This window comes from Meles meles, chromosome X (assembly GCF_922984935.1).
Source record: "Meles meles chromosome X, mMelMel3.1 paternal haplotype, whole genome shotgun sequence".
NCBI classification, from domain to species: Eukaryota; Metazoa; Chordata; class Mammalia; order Carnivora; family Mustelidae; genus Meles; species Meles meles.
In genome coordinates this window covers 16,250,340-16,275,672 of record NC_060087.1, presented here as the reverse complement: position 1 = coordinate 16,275,672, position 25,333 = coordinate 16,250,340, and the positions used below count along the sequence as shown (strand labels likewise).

General features: G+C 38.2%; 1 protein-coding gene across 8 annotated transcripts in view; it reads left to right on the top strand.

Annotated features, from left to right (window-relative positions):
- RPS6KA3 (ribosomal protein S6 kinase A3) overlaps positions 1-25,333 on the top strand; it is a 116,112-nt gene that overhangs the window by 80,978 nt on the left and 9,801 nt on the right. For all 8 annotated transcript variants that reach the window (XM_045995195.1, XM_045995197.1, XM_045995200.1 and 5 more), the window contains 10 exons: positions 5,394-5,482; positions 5,684-5,748; positions 5,825-5,927; positions 8,340-8,464; positions 11,357-11,482; positions 14,025-14,114; positions 16,286-16,444; positions 17,202-17,363; positions 20,912-20,988; positions 21,521-21,638. In XM_045995195.1, the coding sequence (XP_045851151.1) occupies positions 5,394-5,482; positions 5,684-5,748; positions 5,825-5,927; positions 8,340-8,464; positions 11,357-11,482; positions 14,025-14,114; positions 16,286-16,444; positions 17,202-17,363; positions 20,912-20,988; positions 21,521-21,638 (1,114 nt within the window). The remainder of the gene's footprint in view (positions 1-5,393; positions 5,483-5,683; positions 5,749-5,824; positions 5,928-8,339; positions 8,465-11,356; positions 11,483-14,024; positions 14,115-16,285; positions 16,445-17,201; positions 17,364-20,911; positions 20,989-21,520; positions 21,639-25,333) is intronic.

Below are 25,333 nucleotides of genomic sequence, written 5' to 3'. Positions count from 1 at the left end.
TGGCCCCTTCTTTTCAGTTAACGAATATACTCTAATTTCAAAACAAACAAACAAAAAACAACCCTTTCTTTGACCTGGCTTCCTTTCAGCTTTCTGCACCATCTTTCTGCATCCTTTCAAGTCTGTGCTTTCTGATACCATTTCTTGGCTGCTTTTATTCTGCAGCCCTTTGGTGGTTTGTTGCCACCAATCTCCTGAAACTTCTCTTATTATGGTCAGCAGTGATCTGGTTGCTTAACCCAGGGGCAGATTGTTAGAAAGGTGACTCTCTGCACCATTTGTTCACACAATTCATTCAACAGATGATTGAGGTCTTGCTACATCTATGTAGGACGCAGTGTGAACAAAACTGACAGGGTCTTCTTTCGTCTCACAGCACTTGCATCCTAGTGGGGGAGACAGGGAATTAATATTTAAACAGATGAGTAACTTCAGATAATAATAGGAGCAATAGACATAATAAACCAGATTATTCTTGAAGTGTGAGGGAAGGAGTAGGGGCCGGAGCCATTTTAGAGAAGACAGTTAAGAAAGTTGTCTCTGGGAGTATCTGACACTGTTGGCCACTTTCTCCCCATTTAGATCTTCCTACTCCCATCTGCTGCTTCTGCCTCCCTAACAGTTCCTCTTTTGGTCTCCTGCTTGACCATTCCTTCTTTGCTTGCTTTTCTCTGTTTAATTATGAAAAATTTCTAATGTAATTCATAAAAATAGTGTTAGTACAGTGAACACATACATCAGTCATGCAGATTCAGCAGTCATGAAGATTCTGCCACATGTGCTTCATCTCTTCATTGAAATATTTTAAGCATTCCACACATGCCATTTCTCACCGACTGCAGGTTGCATCAGTAGAAAGTATGGATGTTTTCTTATATGACCACACCTAACAAGACACTGCTAAGGTATCCACTAATACCAGTTCTTACACAGATTTTTCAGGTTTTCTCCAAAACTGTGTCTCTGTAGTCCCAAATCACATCTGAACCTTTCATTTGGTTGTATTTCTCGAACTTCTGTTTTTCCAGAACACTCTACCCTGTGTTTTCCTACCATTTGCTTGTGGAAGAAACCAAGACAGTTTTATAGAATTCCACTTTCAGAATTTATCTTGTCAAAAGAGGACCCTAAGTACCTGAAACAAAAAGCATTGAAGCCAATCCTATTGCTTACTATAGTAAGGGAGAGTGATGCTAATCTGATAGCATCTAAGAAGTGTAGACCACTGTTCTTACAGAGAGTTTTGGGGGAAGGGCGGAGGTCAAAACTTGGCAGATTTTCAGGGCCATAAGTGGGTTGACATCATCTCTAAGAGTGGTTACTTGGGTGGGACTGTTGTTGATCACTTGGTACTCAGGTGTGGTTGTTGGAGTAAGTCCATTCTTGTTTGATTTTCACAGATAAAGAGCAGTTATTGATGGGTTGATTTCGAAAAAACAAACAAACAGTGTTTACCTAGGCAAGGTGTTTTGATCAGTTAAATGACTTTAAAGCTAGTTCTTGTGGCTCTCGTTAACATGGTTACACAACAATTGGTCTTTTCCTAGGAGGGTTGAAATTGTTTTATTTTCCTTGTAATATTGTTTAACTTGTTCCTTTATCGCATTTCTTGTTAAACTTTTTTTTGGCAAGATTATTTCATAGCTCATGCTGCACCCTATTGCATCACATCAGAAGGCTTAGAACACCTTGTTGGCTCACTTTAAATGATGAGTTCCTATAGTTACAGCTGGTCCCTGTCTTGCGAATTTCCCTGGCAGGGTTTCATCTAGTGTTTTCAACCATTGATAATCATTAGTTGAAACAGTTATTTTATTAGGGATTCAAAAATCATGATTTTTCTATTGCTTTTATTCCTTCATTTATTAGTTGGTATTTCCCAAAACACTGAACTTTCTCTAATCAATGAGGGCTCTTCAGTTACCTTGAAACAAGAAAGGCAGAATAAATGTTTGATTCTTTTTTTTTTTTTTTAGATTTTATTTATTTATTTGACAGACAGAGATCACAGTAGACAGGTAGGCAGAGAGAGAGGAAGGGAAGCAGGCTCCCCGATGAGCAGAGAGTTCAGTGCGGGGCTGGATCCCAGGACCCTGGGATCATGACCTGAGCCGAAGGCAGAGGCTTTAACCCACCGAGCCACCCAGGTGCCCCTAAATGTTTGACTCTTAATTTCCAGTTGTCAGAGCCCTGATTGCCTCCAGTGGTGATGGTGTCCAGTGAGTTGGGTTTTATGTTAGTTTTGACTTTTTCTTATTTTACTATAATGAATCTATGGGATATAATAATCAGTGTGATTCAGCATTTACAAACAATTGCATTCATTATTTTTAATGCTCAAATTGTTCTTCTTCTGACCACTGTTTAAATGTTCTTTTTCCCCAGGGTTTCATCTCTGATATGCTTTTCTTCCCTTCTGTGCTCATTTTCCTGGCTGACTTCAGTCTTTCCTCTAACTACTCTCAGCATTTTAGTTACTCTCAAATTACTCTTTCTGTCTTTAAGTTAACCAGGCATCAGACCTGTATTGGCATTTAATCACCAGCATAGCTCTCCAAAAACATGATATGTATGACTTAACATTTTTAATTTAAATTTATCTGTTTGGTGTTCTTTTTTTCTTCTTGTATTTTCAATTACCCTCATTTTTTAAAAAGACTTTTATTTATTTATTTGACAGAGAAACACAGCGAAAGAGTAAACAGAAGCAGGGGTATGGGAGAGGGAGAAGCCGGCTACCCGCTAATCAGGGAGCCTGATGCAGGGCTCGATCCCAGGATCCTGGGATCATGACCTAAGCCGAAGGCAGACACTTTACTGACTGAGCCACCCAGGCACCCCAGTTAGCCTCATTTCTAAGCACCCTATTTCCCTAGCCAGAAACCTGAAAATCATTCTTGATTTCTTCCCCTCTCTTGCACTTGCAGGTATTCACCAAATTTGCTCTCAGAAGTTTTTCAGTGTCCCAGGCTTTCCTTTACACTGCACTGCTTACAGTTCTCAGACCATGGTGGTCTCCTACCTACACTACTGAGTGAAGCTCCGAAGTAAAATGCCTACAACTACCACCACTTCCCACTCCAGATCATTCTATACTAACCTCTGGAGTTACCTTGTTGAAAATAAATTTGGTCATATTAGTCCACCATTGAAAGACTTCTGCTATATCCTTATTACCTAATATGGCAGTATTTTCCCAGATTTGTCCAGTAGAACCCTAATTCTACAAGATGTGAATAGGTATTCTCTGAAAAAGATGTACTAGCAGCAAATATTTAGAAAGATACTGATTCTTTACTTTAGATTTCTCAGCCTTTTGTATGCAGTGTATTTCATTCCGTGTCTCCAAGAGGGATATTACAGATAGCATTCCACAAATTCATTAGATCATGAAGTATTTTTTGGTTGTTGCTGAGTATCTAGAGAAATTAAAGTTATTTAGTAAAATGTTGGGGGAATGCTGGCCAAGTGAATAAATTCCCAATCTTTAACTGCATTTAAGGCCTTTCAGTCTCTCATGTTAAATTAGATAGCCCCTGCTATTCCCTTAGCAGTCTTCCCATATGTCCTTCTGAATTTGCCTCTTCACATATCAGGATTATCCTCAGGTTGTCCATCCCCATCTTCTCCTATCTTTATCTCTGTACCCTCAGCACTAAGGAATAGCTGGCACATTGTAGCTCACTAACAACTCATTGAATAATAAATGGATCTATTTCTGAAGTAGAAATTTCTCTGCTAGCCATTTCCCCAGCTGTTATCGTTTTCATACTTAGAGATAGTTTCCTTAATGTATAAGTTAGGGGAAAAAATAAAATTATATATTAAAGCTGAAACTGACCTTCAAACTCATTCAAGCTAGTGGGTTTCAGGCTGTGTGCTGTAGACTCTTAGAAGTTCCACAGACCCCTTTCCCACCAGCTCTTCTTCCCTGTAGGACTGTTAAAGGGAATGGGAGGAAAACATGGGCATATGAAACACATGTTCTTTTAGCAGTTTTAAATAGTGGATTTCTTAAATTCCTTTTGAAAAAAAGGTTCCAAGGCTATAGTTTGGGAGCCATTGATCTAACAGTCAGTCCCCTTGCTTAAAAAGAAGTAGTAACAGACCCAAGGGGATTGTCTTTTCCCAAGGTCACAAAGTTCTTAGTTACAGTGCCAGAACTAAAACTCAGATATCTTACTCTCACAGCAGTGCTTGTTGCAGAATTTATAAAAATGGAAAAGTTTGTTAGAAAATTATGGACTGCGGGGTACCTGGGTGACTCAGTGGGTTGAAGCCTCTGCCTTCCGCTCAGGTCATGATCCCGGTGTCCTGGGATCAAGCCCCATGTCGGGCTCTCTGCTCAGCGGGGAGCCTGCTTCTCCCTCTCCCTCCGCCCCTTTCCCTGCTTGTAGTCTGTCTCTCTCTCACTCTCTCTCTCAAATAAATAAATAAAATCTTTAAAAAAAGAAAAAGATTATGGGGGCGCCTGGGTGGCTCAGTGGGTTAAAGCGTCTGCCTTCGGCTCAGGTCATGATCTCAGGGTCCTGGGATCAAGCCCCGCATTGGACTCTCTGCTCAGCAGGGAGTCTGCTTCCTCCTCTCTCTCTCTGCCTGCCTCTCTGCCTACTTGTGATCTCTGTCTGTCAAATAAATAAATAAAATCTTTAAAAATCTTTCTTAAAAAGATAAATAAATAAATAAGTAATTATGGACTAAACTTCTATTAAGTGTCCACACAAAAAAACTATACACAAATGTTCATAGCATCTTTATTTGTAGTAACCCAAACGACACAATCCAGATACCCTTCAACAGGGAAATAGATAAATGAATTGTGGTACAACTATACCGTGGAATATTACTCAACAACTTGGATAAATCTTAGGGGAATTTATACTGAGTTAAAAAAAAGATTATATACTTTATGATTACACTTACATAACATTCTTAAAATGACAAAGTTACAGAAATGTAGAATAGATTTGTGATTGCCAGAGGTTAGGAACTGGAGAGGGAAGGAGGCAGGTGTGGTTATAAAGGGACATGAGGTATGCTGATGGTAATGAACTATTCAGTATCTTTTCTGTGGTGATGGGTGCAGCAACCTATACATATGGTAAAATGGCATAGGACTAAGCTTACGCACACAGTGAGTGCAGTTAAAACTGGAGACGTCTGAAGGAGATCAGTGGATCGTACCAAAGTCAGTATTCTGGTTTTGATAGTGTACTATGATTTTGTCAAATGTGACCATTGGAGAAAACTGGGTAGTGTACACAGGATCTATATTATTTCTTACAACTTAGTATAAATCCACAATTATCTCAAAATAGAAAGGATTAACAATTTTGAAATAGGATACAAATACTTCAAAAACTAAAATGTTATTATGTGGATTTATTATTTAGAGCCAAGCTTGGGATGCCACAGTTTTTGAGTCCTGAAGCCCAGAGTCTTTTACGAATGCTTTTCAAACGAAATCCTGCGAACAGATTGGGTAAAATTTGTATTAAATTTGTTTCTTTTGTGTGTTTGTTGGTCTTTGGGATTTTTTAGTGGGGGGAAGTGGGTATTTGTTTTTGTTGTGGAATTATGACATAGTAGTACATAGGTTAAAAACAAACACTAAATTATCTATTCCTCCTTGAAATAAAATTACCATTTAATCAAAAGTTTTAAACCATTTAATTTTTGATAGGTGCAGGACCAGATGGAGTTGAGGAAATTAAAAGACATTCATTTTTCTCAACAATAGACTGGAATGTGAGTATACAATGAAAATTTGCTTGAATTTTTTTGTATTTAATGCATGTCTAAATCTCTCTTTTTTTTCCACCAGAAACTGTATAGAAGAGAAATTCATCCACCTTTTAAACCTGCAACTGGCAGGCCTGAAGATACGTTCTATTTTGATCCTGAGTTTACTGCAAAAACTCCCAAAGGTAAGGAGAAAATGTGAAAACCTAAATGTAACACATATATATGACTCCTAATGCTATCCTCATATCTGCCCTGTGTACCGTATCCCTGCTTCAATAACTAGAAAATTAGTAATTCCTTTACAACATTGTATAGCAGTTAAGATCCTTGTTAAATCTTTTAGCAAATTAGGTTGTACCTTAAACTTCGATACTTTTTATGTGAAAAAATTCTTTGGTTGTGCATTCATTTACCTGTAGTTAGTTTTACATGAAATACTCTTCAGTATAGGTAGTACTCTTTAAAACTCTGATATTAGGTGGAATTCTGGAAGTACTCCCCAAAACATAAACTTTACGTGAGGTGTGATCATTTCAAAATGATTCGTATCCTGTGTCATGCTTTATCCTAAAATTGCATAAACAATGACTCTTCTAGAGAAGTTATCTTTGAAATGATAATCTGTATTTTATTAAATTAGTATGTGTATGCATGTAATTTTGTGTTCTGCACTCTGGTACTCTCTCATTTAGGTGTACCAGACCCCAGGTTTATCATTGACAAGCAAATAAATAAAAAGCGTATTTCCATATATTTTCTATAGAGTATATCATTTAAACCTCAAAATAAAGCTTTCCAGTCAATATCCTCACAATTTATGTTAAACATTGATGGATTTTATTATTTTTTGGTAAGACAGTCTTAGAAATTTGGATTAATATGTAAAATTTTATCAAATACATGAACAGTGATGTGATATGCATAGAATTGATGATATATGGTAATGTTTTACTTTGCTTTCTCATTACAATTTGGCCTGATAGAGGAAAAATGTCAAAAGAGAGCCGTTCTGTATTGTATTCTACCCAGATTGGTTCTCTTAGCATAGTTCTTCAGTATAATACTGTCACATTGATTTAAAATGCACTAAACAGTATTTGTTGCTGAGAATGTCAAGCTAATGTTAAAAAAGAACTTTATGAGAGGGGGAGGGGGTTATGGACATTGGGGAGGGTATGTGCTATCGCGAGTGCTGTGAAATGTGTAAACCTGGCGATTCACAGACCTGTACCCCTGGGGATAAAAATTAATTATATGTTTATAAAAATAAAAAAATTGGAGGGGGAGGCGAACCATAAGAGACTATGGACTCTGAAAAACAACCTGAGGGTTTTGAAGGGTCAGGGGTGGGAGGTTGGGGGAACAGGTGGTGGGTAATAGGGAGGGCACGTTTTGCATGGAGCACTGGGTGTTGTGCAAAAACAATGAATACTGTTACGCTGAAAAAATAAATAAATTTAAAAAAAAAAAGAACTTTATGTGGAGTTGATGTTTAAGTATATTGCCTGTTTGGTTTTTGCTTGTGCCTAGACTTTATAGTGTAATTATAAATATTAGTATGCTTAGTTGTGTGTGTATATTTATGAATAGCACATTTGTTATGTCTTGTTTGTTTTTGTAATTAAATTTTTAAAGTATTTTTCTATTTTTGTTAATGCCAGTAGATTCCACACAAAAAATTTGAGTAACCATACGTGTCATGTCATAAAATATATTCTAAGGACTGCATACCATGATTGTCTCAGAAATTACTTTTAATCCTTATATAATATATAGTAATTTTTAACTTGTAGTTTAGATTTCTAGATTCTGATGTTGTATATTGAGATCAGCAGACTAAATTTCTTTCTCCTAAATTATCTGTAGGGGAATCTTGTATCTCCCCCTCACCAGGAGCCATAGCATTATTAGGTTATCATGTAGGGTTGCACTGTTTAATATGGTAGCCAGTAGTCACATGTGGTTATTTCAATTTAAATTCATTAAAATTTAAAATTTTGTTTCTCGGGACACCTGGGTGGCTCAGCCTCTGTCTTCGGCTCAGGTCATGATCTCAGGGTCCTGGGATGGAGCCCCGCATCAGGCTCTCTGCTCAGCAGGGAGCCTCCTTCCCCGCCTCTCTCTGCCTACTTGTGACTCTCTGTATGTCAAATAAATAAAAAATCTTTAAAAAATAAATAAAAATAAAACTTTGTTTCTCAGTCACACTAAACCACATTTCAGATGCTTGAGAGCTGCATGTGGCTACTGGCTACCATATCGGACAGCACAAGTAAAGAAAATTTCCATCACTATAGGGAATTCTATGAGACAGTGCTAATTTAGAATAACATTAGCCTAGTAATTCATTGATTTATTATATTCTTCAATGAATTAGCTATTTTCTGGGCTCAGAGGAGATAGGATGTTAGAGTTGTGATACCAGTAAGCCGTCAGGACAAAGCTGATAGAGTGTTTCACTGAGTTATCCTGGAAGCCCTGGATGCCGAAGAAGTGGAATTCCAGAATAAGTGAGAAAGGTCATACTGTCAACAATTCTTCCTTGAATTAGCTTTCAGAGTATTACCTTCTTAGTAACATATTACTCTTTTCAGATTCACCTGGCATTCCACCTAGTGCTAATGCACATCAGCTTTTTCGGGGATTTAGTTTTGTTGCCATCACCTCAGATGATGAAAGCCAAGCTATGCAGACAGTTGGTGTGCATTCAATTGTGCAGGTGAGTAAATGTATAATTTAAAATTTGAACTGTTTTAAGATATAGTTCACTGTGTGAATAATTAGATTTATCTGCTGATTTTAAGTGGGCGGCTTAAAATACATTTTATACCATTGATCTTGAAAATTCCTTTCATATGCCTCTAAAAAGATTTAAAAAAAGAAAACCGTGCCTGGGGACTTAGGTGGTTAAGCCTCCAACTCTTGCTTTCAGCTCAGGGTCATGGGATCGGGCCACTGGCGGGCTGTGTGCCCAGTGCAGAGTTAGCTTGAGAGTCTCCCTCCACTCCCCACCTGCCCCGGCTTGCACACACCCATGCTTTCTCTCTCTTGCTCTTTCTCTTTCTCTCTCTCTCTCTCTCTCACTAAAATAAATAAGTAATAAATCTTTTTTTAAAAAAAGATTGCCTGCTCCAGAGTCCGGGATACCTATCTGACTTGAAGGGGGGAGGGGGGCGCCTTGGTGGCTCAGTTGGTTAAGCCTCTGCCTTTGGCTTAGGTCATGATCCTGGGGTCCTGGGATTGAGCACCACATCGGGCTCCCTGCTCAGTGGGGAGACTGCTTCTCCCTCTCCCTCTGCCCTTCCTCCTGCTCATGCTCGCCCTTACTCTGTACTCTCTCTCAAATAAATAAATAAAATATTCAAAAAAATAAAAGAGAGTTGAGATACATATCACCATCTTGTCTCTACCCTCTCCTCTTATGCGTCATAATGTTTATCAGCCCTAACTTGTTTCATCTTCTGCCTCTGTCAGGTCAGCTGTGATGAAATGAGGTCTCCTGATTCCCTGATGGCTTGGAACAGGGCTCAAAAGACTTGTTCTATAAAGGGCCAGTTAATAAATATTGAGGCTTTGGAGGCTTTGTGATCTCTGTTACGACTCAACTCTGTCACTGTAGCGCAAAAGCAGCCATGGACTATAGCTAAATAAATGAGCCTGGCTGTGTGCCGATAAAATTTTATAAAAGAAATAAAAGTGAATTTCAGTCTTATATTTTCCAAGTTTTGTGCCCTTGTTCTTTTGGAGCCCCAATTACTATTTAAAAGAAGTGGTTATAGGTACTATCTTAGAGTGTCCCCCACCTCATTATCCCATCTGTTTATCAGAGTTGGAATACAGGTAAAAACCACAGAAGCAGGATTCCAGATGTCTGTGTGTTTGTAACAGGAGACTGGACTAATAAATGTTATTAGAGGAACACAAGTAGTCCAAACCATTAGATTTATTTCTTCCCATTCTAGTATCATAGAAAGATAAATTTAATTCATCCTCCAAGTCATAGAGGGAACTAGATACATCTTTTGAAGCACTGATTGTTTTTAGGGCAGTAATTAGTGCTTGAATTTGCTTGATGATGAAGTTGCTTTAAAGTTCATGGTTGAAGCAGTTTGTTCAGTTTACTATAGCAAGCATGTGATGTATATTAAGTTTTCAAGTTATAACTTCTGTACCTAACATAGAAATCACAAACATATATTCTACAGATTTCAAATTTTAACCCAAACACAGTTCATAGGCATTGGTCAGGGGGGAGGTCTCCTTTCAGTATAGCCAAGGACAGCACAATTTCCCCCAGCCTGCTTATGGAACTACTAATTTGTTAGCCATCATTCTACCACTTGTTATTCGTCTTTAACTCATTAACAGCTTCTCTAGCAGAAGTTGTATTGAAACTTTGACTTGACGGGCGCCTGGGTGGCTCAGTGGGTTAAGCCTCTGCCTTTGACTCAGGTCATGATCTCAGAGTCCTGGGATCGAGTCCCACATCGGGCTCTCTGCTCCGTGGAGAGCCTGCTTCCTCCTCTCTCTCTCTGCCTGCCTCTCTGACTACTTGTGATCTCTCTGTCAAATAAATAAAATCTTTAAAAAAATACTTTGACTTGAGGGTGGAAATGGAGGGCATGGCTACTGGTAGTCCACAATGATGATAATAGGTATCACCTTCAAATACATTATTTTTATTTAATATTCACCATTAATCTCTGAGAAAACACATGTTCAGGGCTGCACGGTCTGCCAGAGGGACCTCTGAGACAAGAATCCAGATGTCCTAATTCTAAATCCTCCTAAGTATTTTTCTTCTGTACCAGAAGCTTCAAACTTCTCCCTATTTGCAGAAGTACTTCAAAGAACTAGCACCATGTGGGGAATGGAACAGGGCTCAGTCACAGGCAAGACTTTCCACCCTTTGTCAAGTAACTGCATTTTCCGTTGTACATATTCAATTTTTTCTTTTTAACATGAGCTTTTAAAAAAGCCTATTTCTTGCTATACATTCTATGGTAGACGCCTCTAAAATACACAGTTGTGGGGGTGCCTGGGTGGCTCCGTCGGTTAAGCAGCTGCCTTCGGCTCAGTTCATGATCCCAGGGTCCTGGGATTGGGCCCCGAATTGGGCTCCCTGCTCAGTGGGAGGCCTGCTTCTCCCTCTTGCACTCCCCCTGCTTGTGTTCCCTCTCTAGCTGTGTCTCTCTCTGTCAAATGAATAAATAAAATCTTTTAAAAAAATACACAGTTGTGGAAGAGTAAATGCTGTAAAGATTCATTTTTATTTTGGGGCGCCTGGGTGGCTCAGTGGGTTAAGCCGCTGCCTTCAGCTCAAGTCCTGATCTTGGGGTCCTGGGATCGAGTCCCGCATCAGGCTCTCTGCTCAGCAGGGAGCCTGCTTCCCTCTCTCTCTCTCTCTCTCTCTCTCTCTCTGCCTGCCTCTCTATCTACTTGTGATCTCTCTCTGTCAAATAAATAAATAAAAACCTTTTAAAAAAAAAGATTCATTTTTATTTTGCTTATTTGTTGTTAACATCAACAATGTATAATGGGTAGCATATTCCCCTATAATGATTTATACCGTAGTCATTATAAAACTGTCAATTTGTAATTGTGTTTGTAGCAGTTGCACAGAAACAGTATTCAGTTTACTGATGGATATGAAGTAAAGGAAGATATTGGAGTTGGCTCCTACTCTGTTTGCAAGAGATGCATACATAAAGCTACAAACATGGAATTTGCAGTGAAGGTAAATCTTTTCAGATTTAAAATGCAACTCTGGGGTGGTGCCTGGGTGGCTCAGTCAGTTGAGCGTCTGACTCATGATTTCAGCTCTGGTCTTGAACTCACGTTCATGAGTTCAAACCCCACATTGGGCTCCACGCCCAGCATGGAACCTACTTTAAAACATTAAATCAAAATACAAAATACAATTCTAACAGTTATTATTCACACATGTCAGTACCAGTTAAAATTAAACACTTCTTCTTTGGTAAATGTGCCTGTTATGTTTTGTTTTGTTGTGTTGTGTTGTGTTGTGTTGTGTTTTGCTTTAAAGGTAAGGTAAATTTAAGTATCTGCCTAGCAACCCTCAGGGGTCTTAAACTGGAACCACGGATTCACCTGTAAACTAAAGGCAAGGTAGCATACCTCCAGTTTGCTGAAGGCATTAGTACAGTTTACATCTGACCTGATTTTTAGTAACATCCTTTTACCCTAAAAAGTCCCCCATTTTGTGGTCCGTCAGGGAATTCCTCAAGATTGTATGCCAAATTTTAAGTGTTTACATTTTTCTGGCAAAAATATTGATACTGTCCTTTACATATAAAGGGATCTGTGAACCAATAAAAGTAAACCACTACTGTTAAAAATTTTATTATCATTAGCTGTTTTAATTTCATCAGGTGTCAAGACAGTAAGAATTTTTAAGCCAAAAACCAAATCACATGGCTCTATGATAAAGTTTGAGTTACAAACCTATAGTTGTAAGTGAAAAAATACTATATTCAAGTCTCTGCCTTTTCATTTCTTGAGATGGTAGTCACTGCTCTCCCAATATAAGCAATTTAAGTAATATCTAAAGCTTTCAACTTATTTTGGACCTTAGAACTGGTCAGTGAGTGTGGGTAGCTCATTTTTAGTTAGTAGGAGAGTGGCATTAATTATTATTATTTCCGTACATCCATCTGTCTATCATCTGATTTGATTTCACTGTGTAAAAATAAATGTATTTTATATATGCATAGCTAATATCTGGGAAGACACACACCTACATAAAAAAATGGTAATAACTATTCTAAACTTGGATGTAATTGTTTTAAAAACTATCAGTGTCCGGCTTTCTATCAGATGTAGGATGAACCATAGAAATGCATGTTAATTTGCTCTTCCCCTACTCATTGCTCATAGTGAAATCTGGGGTACATAGGAATTTTCACATTGCTTACATGAAAGGAGAGAAGGTGAGTAATGTACATGATGGGCAGTTTAAGGAGGTTTCTTGCCTCCATAAACGCATCAGAAGAAAAGCAGAAATGCCTTGAGATGCCCTTTGACTTACAGAAACCAGAGGCGGTATACCAAAACCTTGAGAACATCTTCAAGCTATTTGTGGATTCTTGTGACTTAAATTTAATTCATAAAACCAATCCTAGCACAACTTCATTCTAGTGAAATTACTACAAATCTAAGATCTACAAACACAAGTCTGAATGTGACATAAACTCTGCTCAGATTAACAGAGCAAAGAGAATGTTGCTGGGAATAACACCTCCCAGTGTGTTCTAGTTTTCAAAAGACTAGTCCTGGATCATCTCCCCTGAATTAGGATGTCTATTCCATATACGTTTCCTCTTAATCATCCGTTTGCTATGGTAGTCCACAACTTGCTATGGTAATTCCATACTGTCATTTGCATTTGATTACAGTGTACACCTAATGTTTGTATTCCCTCTTCTCCTCATACAGAACTGTTTTACAACTAAATCTCTTTCAGATAGCAGATTTGGCTTGTACTGTGAGTTACAAGCTCTTTCCTCAACTGCTGGAGCATTTGAGTATTTATTGCATACATTAATTACTAAAGTTTTTTAAAATTGAAAATATAAAGGTCACAAAATTTGTTTCAGACTACCCTTTGGACAAAATGAAATCCAAACTTGTCCTTTTAAAAATAGATATAATATTAGTTTAACAGATTAAAACATTAAGAGGTATATTTTTAAGAAGCTGCTGACTTAAAAGGGTTGGAAAGCTACATTAGTATTTTAAAGGGCTTTATTATAATAATTAAACTTAACTCTAGTCAAGTAAAATTCTAGGTGTGGTTTTCTGCTTAGCTTTCTGCATAGCTTCAAAAATAAGCTTGTTCTACTTAGCTACTTTACAAGTAGCTTACAACTAATGGGTTATTCCATTGAAGCATTTTATTAAAGGAAGTAAAGTTAATTCAATAAACAGATGCTAGTGGTAGTATTATAGACATACCTTGTTCTTAATTATCTGTATTGATTGGGCTTAGAAGTTGACTGATTTTCCAGGGTTTAAAGACATTTAAGGAGGAAAGAAGGATATGTTCTTGGTACCTCTTGTTGAGGCTTTTGAGTGTTTAGAAAGTCCTAAACTCAGACTGGCTTTCAAACTTTGATTAGACAGTCTGGCCAAGTACTTGAATAAAACTGATTGATAAATGGCTCATATGTCCAGTATTTATATAAGATAATACCTAAAGTCTGTAGCTATTTGTGACCTTAATAGTTCATGAGATTTTATGATAAATATTTGCCTTTTAGATTATTGATAAAAGCAAGAGAGACCCAACAGAAGAAATTGAGATTCTTCTTCGTTATGGACAGCATCCAAACATCATTACTCTAAAGGATGTAAGTAGTAGATTCTTGAACTTCGATCATTGGAATCAGTTGTCCAGCTCACATTTGGAATGTTTTCAAATATAATGTGTTAGACAAATAACTTAATAAGAGTAAGTTTAAAAAAAATTGAAGGACAACATATACAGCATAATTTAAGTTAATAAAAAAAAACCTGTTTCTGTAGTTAATTCTCACACTTTTGCTTTAAGAAAAGTGTTACTGACATTATTGCTTTTAATATCTTTATTGGAACATTTGTGTATTAAATAGTATTAGGGATTGACTAGTCTCATGCTCCATGGACTCCCCAGACTCTTCCACAGTACTGCCAGAGAGAGCAAAACTCGTATGTAACCACGTTACTCCTCTGCTATACAGTTCATACCCCCTCACCTCCAGTCCTTGCCTTCCTCTGTCTGCAGTGGTTTTCACACTTCCTCTCCCACCCCATCCCCCATCCATGCTCCACTATGTGCGCATCTTTAAACTTTCCTCCTTTTCTCATGCTGTTCTGTCTTTGAATTTATGGTTTCCTCATTTAACACTACCATTTCCCTTCTTTGCCTGGCTTACTACCATGCATCTAAAACTTTGCTAAAACATTACTTCCTCCAGGAAGCCTGTCCTGAGTGTCACCATACCCCAGACAAGTAAGGTATCCCCTTCTTGCTACCTGTGGTTTTTAATCGTAACAGAGCTGTTGGCAAAAGGTATGAACTCCCCAGACAGCATTAAATCTTCTCTTACTGATAGTGCTCAAAGGCTGTATCTGGGTTGTAGACCTGACATGTCCTGTGGCCAGCTCAGCCAGAGGACTTTTAAGGTACCTTTTGCCTTTTAAGGTACCTTTCGCCTTTCACCTCTGAGATTTCGTGAATTCCAAAGTTTACTCTCCCTTCTTCATAACCAAAACTCCTAATTTCCTCAGATTAATTTATTGCTGCTCACTTTTAGAAGGAGAATGTTAGCTTAGTCCCATTAAATGTGAAGCCGTGTAAGTTAAGTGACTCTTTGATATAACCTGCAAGAATCCAAGTAAATCAAAAAGAAGGTATAGAAAATATATTCATCATTGCCTTACAAACTCCTTAAGCTGTCACTTTTTCACATCTTTCCTCCTTCCTTCATTTCAAATTCCAAAGTCTCTTAAATTTTCCGAACTTTTATTATAGCATCTCTGACTTTTTGACTCTTGTTTCTATCTTTCTCTCTACTAGAATAAAAACTTTGAGGAGGGGTACCTTGTTTTCTCCATTTTGGGGGGCTCCAGCACATGGTACCTCTTATGGAACTAAATAAAAGTGTGCAGTAACCCTGTGGTGAAGGGGAATAAAAGGAACTGAAGTGTTTTTTTTTGTTTGTTTGTTTGTTTTTTAAAATATTTTATTTATTTATTTGACAGAGAGAGAGGTCACAAGTAGGCAGAGAGGCGGGCAGAGAGAGAGGGAGAAACAGGCTCCCCACTGAGCATAGAGCCCGACGCGGGGCTTGATCCCAGGACCCTGAGACCATGACCCGAGCCGAAGGCAGAGGCTTAAACCACTGAGCCACCCAGGCGCCCCAGGAACTGAAGTTTAATGAAGGGGTCATTTCAGTTTGGGATTGCCTGGAGTACAAATCAAAATTAAAAGGAGCTTTCTATTTCTACATGAGGAGTAAACGGCATGCTTCTGTGTGGTTAGATGGAATTTTTGCTACTTAATCTTCCTACTTAATTCTTGCCACAACTTGTCTTTCAGTTTAATCAAAACCAGGATAATTCATTGTACTGCATATGTAAATACAGTTCTACAATTGTAGGAGTTCCAGGAAAGTTACAGGCATGTGTCTTTATACAATCCCTGCTGTCATCAGTAGATAGAAAGATCAAGAGAAACAAATCCTGAGAGAAAGAGTTCAGTGCCCTTTGATATACGTTGCCCATAGTTACTTTGATTGCCATGACTTATGTTTCATAGAAGGAAATTACAGCTTATTTTTCTGACATCCAGTCTAATCAATTCGTATTTTAATATTCCTATATGTATAAAATGGTTTGCAGATTTTATACCATCTGTTGGTTGTGATAAGTAAAATTTTCCTTGACATGAGTTTTAATTTCTCTTAAATATGCTAAACTTTATTCTGAGCACATGTAAAGCTTCAAATAATTTTTTACATTTTGATGTTGAATTTTACAGGTATATGATGATGGAAAATATGTGTATGTAGTGACAGAACTTATGAAAGGGGGTGAATTGCTGGATAAAATTCTTAGACAGAAATTTTTCTCTGAAAGAGAGGCCAGCGCTGTCCTGTTTACTATAACCAAAACTGTTGAATATCTTCACGCACAAGGGGTAAGTCTTTTTAACATTTTATACACACACACACACACACACACACACACACACACACCCCTTTGCCTTTTCCCCTTTTTTTAACCTTTTCTTAATGTTTGAACTAAAATTACAAAGGTTGGTGTTACTTTATGCTTTAATGGAGAACAACTGTTACTAGCTTATTCTGCTGTTATTCCTCTACATAAATTTCTCCCACTGAGCTTGAAGTGATACTTCAAAATTCTGACTTGTTTATATTAAATTCTTATGCTTCCCAAGAAAAAGTCAGCAAGGTCCTCTGACCTGAAAGACCTATCACCGTTTTTGCTAGGCTACTCTGGACTCTTGAGGACTGGGTCCACTGCAAATTTAGACACAGAACCAGAGAATTATGTGTTGTATTCAATTATAAAAGGAAATTAAGAGAGCTTACTTCTTAAGGAATTTATTTTCAATACATTATTCTTACTTTGTCCTTGCTCTCAGAAGCTAACAAGTGGAATGTATTCATTTCATCCTAGAGCTTCTTGACTTCTAGCTTTGACTCCTCAGTTGGACAAAGAGGAAGAACGAACATGCTTTTTTTTTCTTCCTCCTGTCCTTGCCCCAGTTCTGTGCTAGAGAGTTAAACTTACATTATCAGCATTTTAAAATGAGATAATTTAAAGATCAGCACTTGTCTTGTTAGGTATGTCGCTTGACATTTTGCAAATAAAAAGTTTTCCGTAATGAAAATGTATTGTTAATGTACCTCTTTAATTTGTATTTCAATTAGGTGGTTCACAGAGACTTGAAACCTAGCAACATTCTTTATGTGGATGAATCTGGCAATCCAGAATCTATTCGAATTTGTGATTTTGGCTTTGCCAAACAGCTAAGAGCAGAAAACGGTCTTCTCATGACTCCTTGTTATACTGCAAATTTTGTTGCACCAGAGGTAATTGTGAATTATTTGCCTCCAGTATTTCAGTATATTTAAAAACTCATTTGCTGTGTTTATTTATTTTTTTAAAGATTTTATTTATTTATTTGACAGAAAGAGACACAGCGAGAGAGGAAACAGAAGCAGGGGAAGTGGGAGAGGGAGAAGCAGGCTCCCCACCAAGCAGGGAGCCTGATGTGGGGCTCGATCCCAGGACTCTGGGGTCATGACCTGAGCCAAAGGCAGATGGCTTTATGACTGAGCCACCCAGACACCCCTGCTGTGTTTAATATAGAGTGGTTAATAGTTGTTTCATTGAAGACCTACTGAACAAATAATTAAAATATCAGCTCTTTTTCTTCTGATGGTAATAAATCCTGTCTTTGGTCCCCTACTACTTAGTCCACTACAGTCCTTTTTTTGCTCTGCCTTCTGTCTTTCTACATAATCACACATCTGTAGCAGTCTGTTATCACTGACACTTTGGGGCCTATGAGCACATGGAATTAAATGGAAACTAGTTTATTCTATTCTCATCCTTTCCTAATATTCTTCTAATTTCCTGGTTTTGTTATCATCTTCCTGTATTTCTGAGGCTAAAACATCATGGTCTCTTCTTGTCTTTAGCTACATACTAGGTACCATCTCTATTATCCCCTAAAACCAGTTCAAGGTTCTTCCTTTCACAGAACTGCCATCCTAGCCCTGCTTCTTTCACCACAGCCCAAATGACTGCCACAGCCTAGCTGCACCCTGCTCCCTCTCTCCTTCTGTGACCATTCCACGGAAGAGCTGTAGAGTTACTAAAGTCTTCAAGCACTGCTTTGATCAAGTTGCTTCTTTTCCTAAGAAATTTTGGTTCCCCATTGTAGCAAATCTAAAGTCCACTGCTTTGCCCTCAAGATTTCATGCATGTTTATTATCACCGTGTTAAAAAAATGTAATTGTGGGGCCACCTGGGTGGCTCAGTCGTTAAGCGTCTGCCTTCTGCTTGGGTCATGATCCCATGGTCCTTGGATCGAGTCCTGCATGGGCTCCCTGCTCAGCGGGAAGCCTGCTTCTCCCTCTCCCACTTCCCCCTGCTTGTATTCCCTCTCGCTATCTCTCTCTCTGTGTTAAATAAATAAATATTTTTTAAAATGTGACTGAACTATGTAATAAAAAATAATAGTTAACCCTAATATAGGGCTTATGTGTCAGTCACATGTGTTAGCTGATTTCATCCTCACAAATAGTATTTACATATAATAATTTTTTCTCTTATGTGAAATGAGACCTTTTACTTGAATTTTACAAGAAACCAGGTGCACAATGAGAGGTTATGTCATTTGAGGTCAGATTGAGATTTGAGTCCAGCCAACATGGCTACAAAGTCTATGCTTTTCCCATCAGATACTTCACCAAACAGTGGTAACAATTGGTAATGTTAGGATATCACTGGATTTTAGAGCTGCATTTCCCCCCTATTTTCTAAACGTTTTGTAATCTTGTTACTTCTAAATATAAAATAATACTTTTTAAAAGGCTACTTGCAGCTGTTCTCCTGGTGGGACTAGAACTAATGAGGGACAGACTTTTTGCTTCTTTGTCCACATATCCACAGCTTCTCACACATATTGATGTCCAAGCATGGTCACTTCATCTAGCCATCTCATTATTCCTCAAGAGGGCTTCTTGCTTCAGACAAGCAATCTGCTTCTAGAAATCGCCATGTAGCTGTTTTGCCTTGGCATGTTGGAATGTTTTTTCTTCAAAACCTAATGTTTTTTGTTCCAAATTTTTTTGCTTCAAGACCTTTTTTGCTTCAGAACCTCTAAATTCATATTCTTTAGGAAATCTTCTATGATTAAACTCTCTTAGACTTGACCTTTTAACTCTTTGTCTGAGATTCACCATTTAGTCATTCAAATTAAAACTTGGAAGTCCCCCTGAAATCCTCCTTCTCCATCATTTCTCTACATCCTGTCAGTCACCAAACCCTTTCCATTCTGATTCCTGAATAGTTTAGACCCCTTTTCCCTTACCCATACATCCCATCTCTACTAAGTCCTTCCTGTTTTATCATGACTTTTCCTTTTCTTGTCCTGCCTTAGTGTGGTTCCTCATAGCCTTTCACTTAGTTTGCTACAAATTGCATCCTATCAGATGACCTTGTTTCCAGTCTGTCTTCTTGCCAGCATTTCCTCTATACCTGGAGTTACTCTTTTGGTATACATGTCTACCTACTTTATTTCCCTGTTTAATGTTTCAGTGACCACAGATTACCTACAAGAAAAACATTTAAAAATTTTTTTTAATTTATTTTGACAGAGAGAGATCACAAGTAGGCAGAGAGGCAGGCAGAGAGAGAAGGGGAAGCAGGCTCCCGGCTGAGCAGAGAGCCCAATGTGGGGCTCGATCCCAGGACCCTGAGACCATGACCTGAGCTGAAGGCAGAGGCTTTAACCCACTGAGCCACCCAGGCACCCCAAGAAAAACATTTTAAATCCTTAAGATATTTGTAAAAGCCCTTCTTCGTTCTCTCTGGTAGCCCCTACCTGGACATCTGGCCACACTGCCTGTCTTTAAGCATGCTCTGCTCTCTTGCCTCTGACCTTTGAGTGTCCCCTGCTCTCCTCCACCTCCTCCCTTTGCTTCCTGAATTCTTACTTATAGGCCCAGTACCAGCAGGCTGCCCCGTAGTCTTCCTTCTCTTCCCATATTGAAAATGAATTGTTTGGGGCACCTGGGCAGCTCAGTTGGTTAAGCATCTGACTGTTGACTTTAATTCAGGTCATTTTCTCAAGGTCATAGTATCAAGTCCCACGTCAGGCTCCGTGTTCAGCGGGCAGTCTGCTTGAGATTCTCTTGCCCTCCCCACCCCACCCCCCGTTCTTGCTCTTGCTCTCCCTCTCATTCTAAAATAAATAAATAAATCTTTAAAAACAAAAATGAATGAATGGTTTCCATACCTATAACACTTTAGGCATAATTTTGTTATAATACTTAACCATGTTGAATTATTAACTATATGTATGTTTATTTCCCCTGCCGTGTTTTAATTTTCTTGAGGAAACGAGTGTTTTCTATTTATCACTCTTCGTGCCGGATGATAGTTGGTGATTACTAAATGCTCGAGTGAATCATATTTTTTATATGTAAAAGTATAATTTTGCATTATATTATTTGTACTTTTATATATATTCCTAAAAGTAATGTTTTATGTAACCACTCCTGCAGCCTCAAAAATGAGTATAAATTCATTTAAAGAAGAGACTTAGAGGGAAGCAGTGGGGAGAAAAAGAAACTTAATTTCATTTTATTTTATAGTCCTCTATATGCCATAGCATCACTCAACAAATGCTAATTCAAATATCAAAATCAAATATATATGTGTGTAAATACATATTCATATATATTGAATCAATTATTAGTTGTAGAATAGTATTAATATATTGCCTTGCTTGTTAATCATGTTCTGTTGAGGTTTTTCTTAAATACATTGATTCAGAAAATAGTAGAGTTCACAGTCTATTCAGTTCTCTAAACAGTAGTGTGTTGATACTAATTTTTGCTTTTTCTAGGTTTTAAAACGACAAGGCTATGATGCTGCTTGTGATATATGGAGTCTTGGTGTCCTCCTCTATACAATGCTTACTGGGTGAGTGGACCATATGTTGTAATCAGCATTTATTCATCAATATTTTGTTCTATTTTTTTAATCTCTCTGTTTTAATATCTTTCTTTTCATGTTTTCTCATGTTATCTAATAATCCTGTGTGTGTATATCACTCTCTATATATTTATATGTACCACATTTATAACTGTATCATTACTGGCTTTCTTTAATGTACCATTTGTTAATGTCTTAAGGTCTTAACTTGATTTTTTCCATACCTCTTTTGTTCTCTTATGTTATAAGCATACACTATTTTTAAATAGTCTATTCTAATGTGACATATCTTTAAATATTTATATTATCATACATTAAGTCTAATATTTCATAGCTTATACCTTGACCCAGTGCTTTATGGTGCTTCATGATGTTGATATTTTTCACTTTAGGAAATTTTAATAAAATATTACATTAATTAAATTAACTGGAGTACTCTTGAACACTGCAAATAAATGTGAAGATTACCAACCAAAAAAGAAATTTTACTCATTAACATTTTAATTTCATTATAAATTAGTTACACTCCATTTGCAAATGGCCCTGATGATACACCAGAGGAAATATTAGCACGGATAGGCAGCGGAAAATTCTCACTCAGTGGTGGTTACTGGAATTCTGTTTCGGACACAGCAAAGGTAAGTATGGCATCCTATTACAAGCTTCTTAGAAAATAATTTCTCATAATCCCTGGTGAGAAAAAATAATCAGACTTTTGTTTTTAAAGTATTATTTTGAAGTGATGTTACCAAATAACTTGAACTCAAAAATGGACCTATTATTTTGTTTCCCAGAAGGTATTGGTTTGGCTTTATTATCTATACATCTAAAACTACTTACTGACAAGCATGATGAATAATAATGGTGGTATAAGAGACTCTTTTTTTTGTTGTTATGTTAGTTACCATTCAATACATCATTAGTTTGGTTTTTTTTTTAAAGATTTTATTTATTTATTTGACAGAGAGAGATCACAAGTAGGTAGAGAGGCAGGCAGAGAGAGAGAGAGAGGAGGAAGCAGGCTCCCCGCCAAGCAGAGAGCCCGATATGGGGCTCGAACCCAGGACCCTGGGATCATGACCTGAGCCGAAGGCAGGGGCTTAAACCACTGAGCCACCCAGGCGCCCCACATCATTAGTTTTTGATGTAGTTTTCCATGATTCATTGTTTGCGTATAACACCCAGTCCTCCTTAGTACCCATCACCAGGCTGGCCCATCCCCGATCCCCCTTCCCTCTGAAACCCTCAGTTTCTTTCCTGGAGTCCATAGTCTCTCATGCTTTGTCTCCCTCTCTGATTCCCCCCCTTCATTTTCCCCTTCCTTCTCCTAATGTCCTCCATGCTATTCCTTATGTTCCACAAATAAGTGAAACCATACGATGATTGACTTTCTCTGCCTGACTTACTTCGCTTGGCATAATCTCCATCAGTTCCAACCATGTTGATGGAAAAGTTGAGTATTCATCCTTTCTGATGGCTGAGTAATACTCCACTGTATATGTGGACCACATCTTCTTTATCCATTCATCTGTTGAAGGGTATCTCGGCTATTTCCACAATATAAGAGACTCTTTTTTTTTTTTATTTTATTTATTTGACAGAGAGAAATCACAACTAGGCAGAGAGGCAGGCAGAGAGAGAGGAGGAAGCAGGCTCCCCGTGGAGCAGAGAGCCTGATGCGGGGCTCGATCCCAGGACTCTGGGATCATGACCTGAGCCGAAGGCAGAGGCTTTAACCCACTGAGCCACCCAGGCGCCCCTATAAGAGACTCTTAATGATAGAGAACAAACTCAGGGTTGATGGAGGGATGGGTGGCGAATGGGCTAGATGGGTGGTGGGTATTAAGGAGTGCACTTGTTGTAGTGAGCACTGGGTATTATATGTAAGTGATGAATCGCTGAATTCTACTCCTGAAACCAATATTACACTGTATGTTATGAACTAGAATTTAAATAAAAATTTGGAATAAAAAAATATAAACCTGTTAACCAAAATAATAGTAATAATAAGAAGAATGGTGGGATGCCCAGGTGGATCAGTTGGTTGAGCGGCTGCCTTCGGCTCAGGTCATGATCCCAGTATCCTGGGATCGAGTCCTGCATCGGGCTTCTTGCTCCGTGGGGAGCCTGCTTCTCCCGCTGCCTCTGCCTGCCACTCTGCCTGACTGTGCTCTCTCTCTCACTCTAACAAATAAATAAAATTTTAAAAGAAGAAGAAGAATGATGATAATGGTGGTAATCTTCATGATTTGTGTGTCTTTTTTGTGCCTCACATTGCACCTCACCTAAATAATCCCATCTAATACTCTTCCAAACCCTGTAAAATATGTGGTACTATCCCCATTTCACAGAAGAAAACCAAGGCTAGAATTTTTGGGTGAATTTGTCCACAGTTACATACCGGGAGCATGTGGATGCTTTGAACTAAGCAGTTGGTCCCAAAGCCCTTATTCCCTAGAATAACTGCACCATGTTCTATTTTTGGTTCATATTATATAGAAAAGGGTCTCATCTTTTTCACAATAAACAGTAGTATGGTTTTATAGTGTCTGCTTGAAATCCATTTGAAAAGCCTTTCTCACTGGAAGACCTGCCATACTCTGGCAGACTTGCTTTCCAACTCTGCTCTAGTTTTACTTTATTCATAGAAAATGCTCTTTTAAAATCAAGAGTGAAAATTTTAAAAATTAGAAAGAAAAAGAAGAGCAGTTTTCCTCTTCCGAATAAAAAAAACACAGAGGAGATAAAGAAGATACATACTGGTAAACGTGCTTGCTGATTTCTCTTAGAGGTGGAAGCCTGAGTTGAGATGATCGCATAAGTAAATAGGGTACGTCAAAAATGTAGGTTGATTCCTTTGGCATAGAGATGAAGTCTCTGTTAACTAATTTAATGTCTGCATAGATGATACTTGGATTATACTGAATAGTATTATATACTGTATAGATTATAACTGATTTAAAATGAAGTGTTAGCCTTTCCCTTTTTTTTAACAATTATTTCTTAAACCAGACGATTCATTTTTTCCTGGGATTTCTTTTTAATCCATGTGTTCAACACTCATAGCATGCTTAAAATGTGAAGGTCCAGGGATCAAAGATGTGACTGAGATAGAATTCCTGATCTCAGGAAGCTCACGGTCTAGTTGGGAGATGGCCAGAAGTATACAGCAGTGTCACGTGTGCTGTTACAGTGGTACATTTTTTTGTGTTAAAGAAGTTTACAGATGGTGCTCAGTCGGAAAGATTTCCAAGAAGGCTTTCAGAAGCAGTGAAGGGATTTTCCTGGCAGCCTTAGGGAGCAGAAGGATGTATTCCGTCCCAGGCTGAGGGAGCAGCACATGCTATTTGTGGTCAGGCCAGCCTGAAAATGGCAGAATGCTTCCAGGTTGCTGTGCACAGTTTGTTGTGACTAGCACAGGGCACACGTGAGAAGGTAGCTGATGAACCCAGATTATAAAAGGCTTTGCAGATTATGCTCAGGATTTCAGGTTTATTCTAGGTATTGGAGAACTGCTGAAAAGTATTAAACGTTGTAATGATCAGAGTTTCCTTTTTCAAGTTTGTTCTATAGAGCAGTAATTCTTGTATCTGGAGTCTGCCAGAAATTGTCATGATTAGTTGTGAGACATATTAAATAATGTCACTGTATAAAGTATCAGAGCTTACCCATTGCCTCCTTTTTAAATAAATTATAGAGATAACTTTGACTTGCTTTAATTTCGATAATTTGGCTCTCATTGACTTGATTCCAGTATTTTTTTTTTTTATTTATTTGACAGACAGAGATCACAAGTAGGCGGAGAGGCAGGCAGAGAGAGGAGGAAGCAGGCTCCCTGCTGAGCAGAGAGCCCGATGTGGGACTCGATCCCAGGACCCTGGGATCATGACCTGAGCCGAAGGCAGGGGCTTTAACCCACTGAGCCACCCAGGCGCCCCACCAGTATATTTTTTTGAGTGAAAGAGAAAGGTGAGGATGAGATAAAAAATAGAGCACAAAAAATTGAATCTAATTCACAGCCTTTCTTATAAATATCACGTTATTACTGATAACTTCTGCAAATTTGTCCAGTTAAGACTTGAGATAAGCATTATATGGTACAGTGAATACGCACAAAGTCGGAAGTGAGGGTTCTATCAGTCTCATGTCTTCCCTCAAGAGCAGGTTGCACATGTGAATGTCATTAGTCATATGGGCCATATGTTTCATATGTGGCTTTGAGAAGAACAGGACCATCGCTACAATTCACTGGACACTTATGTGCCAAGGTCAATGCTAATACTTAATACCTATATTATTTCATTAAGTCCTCACTGACCTAATAGTAAGGGTT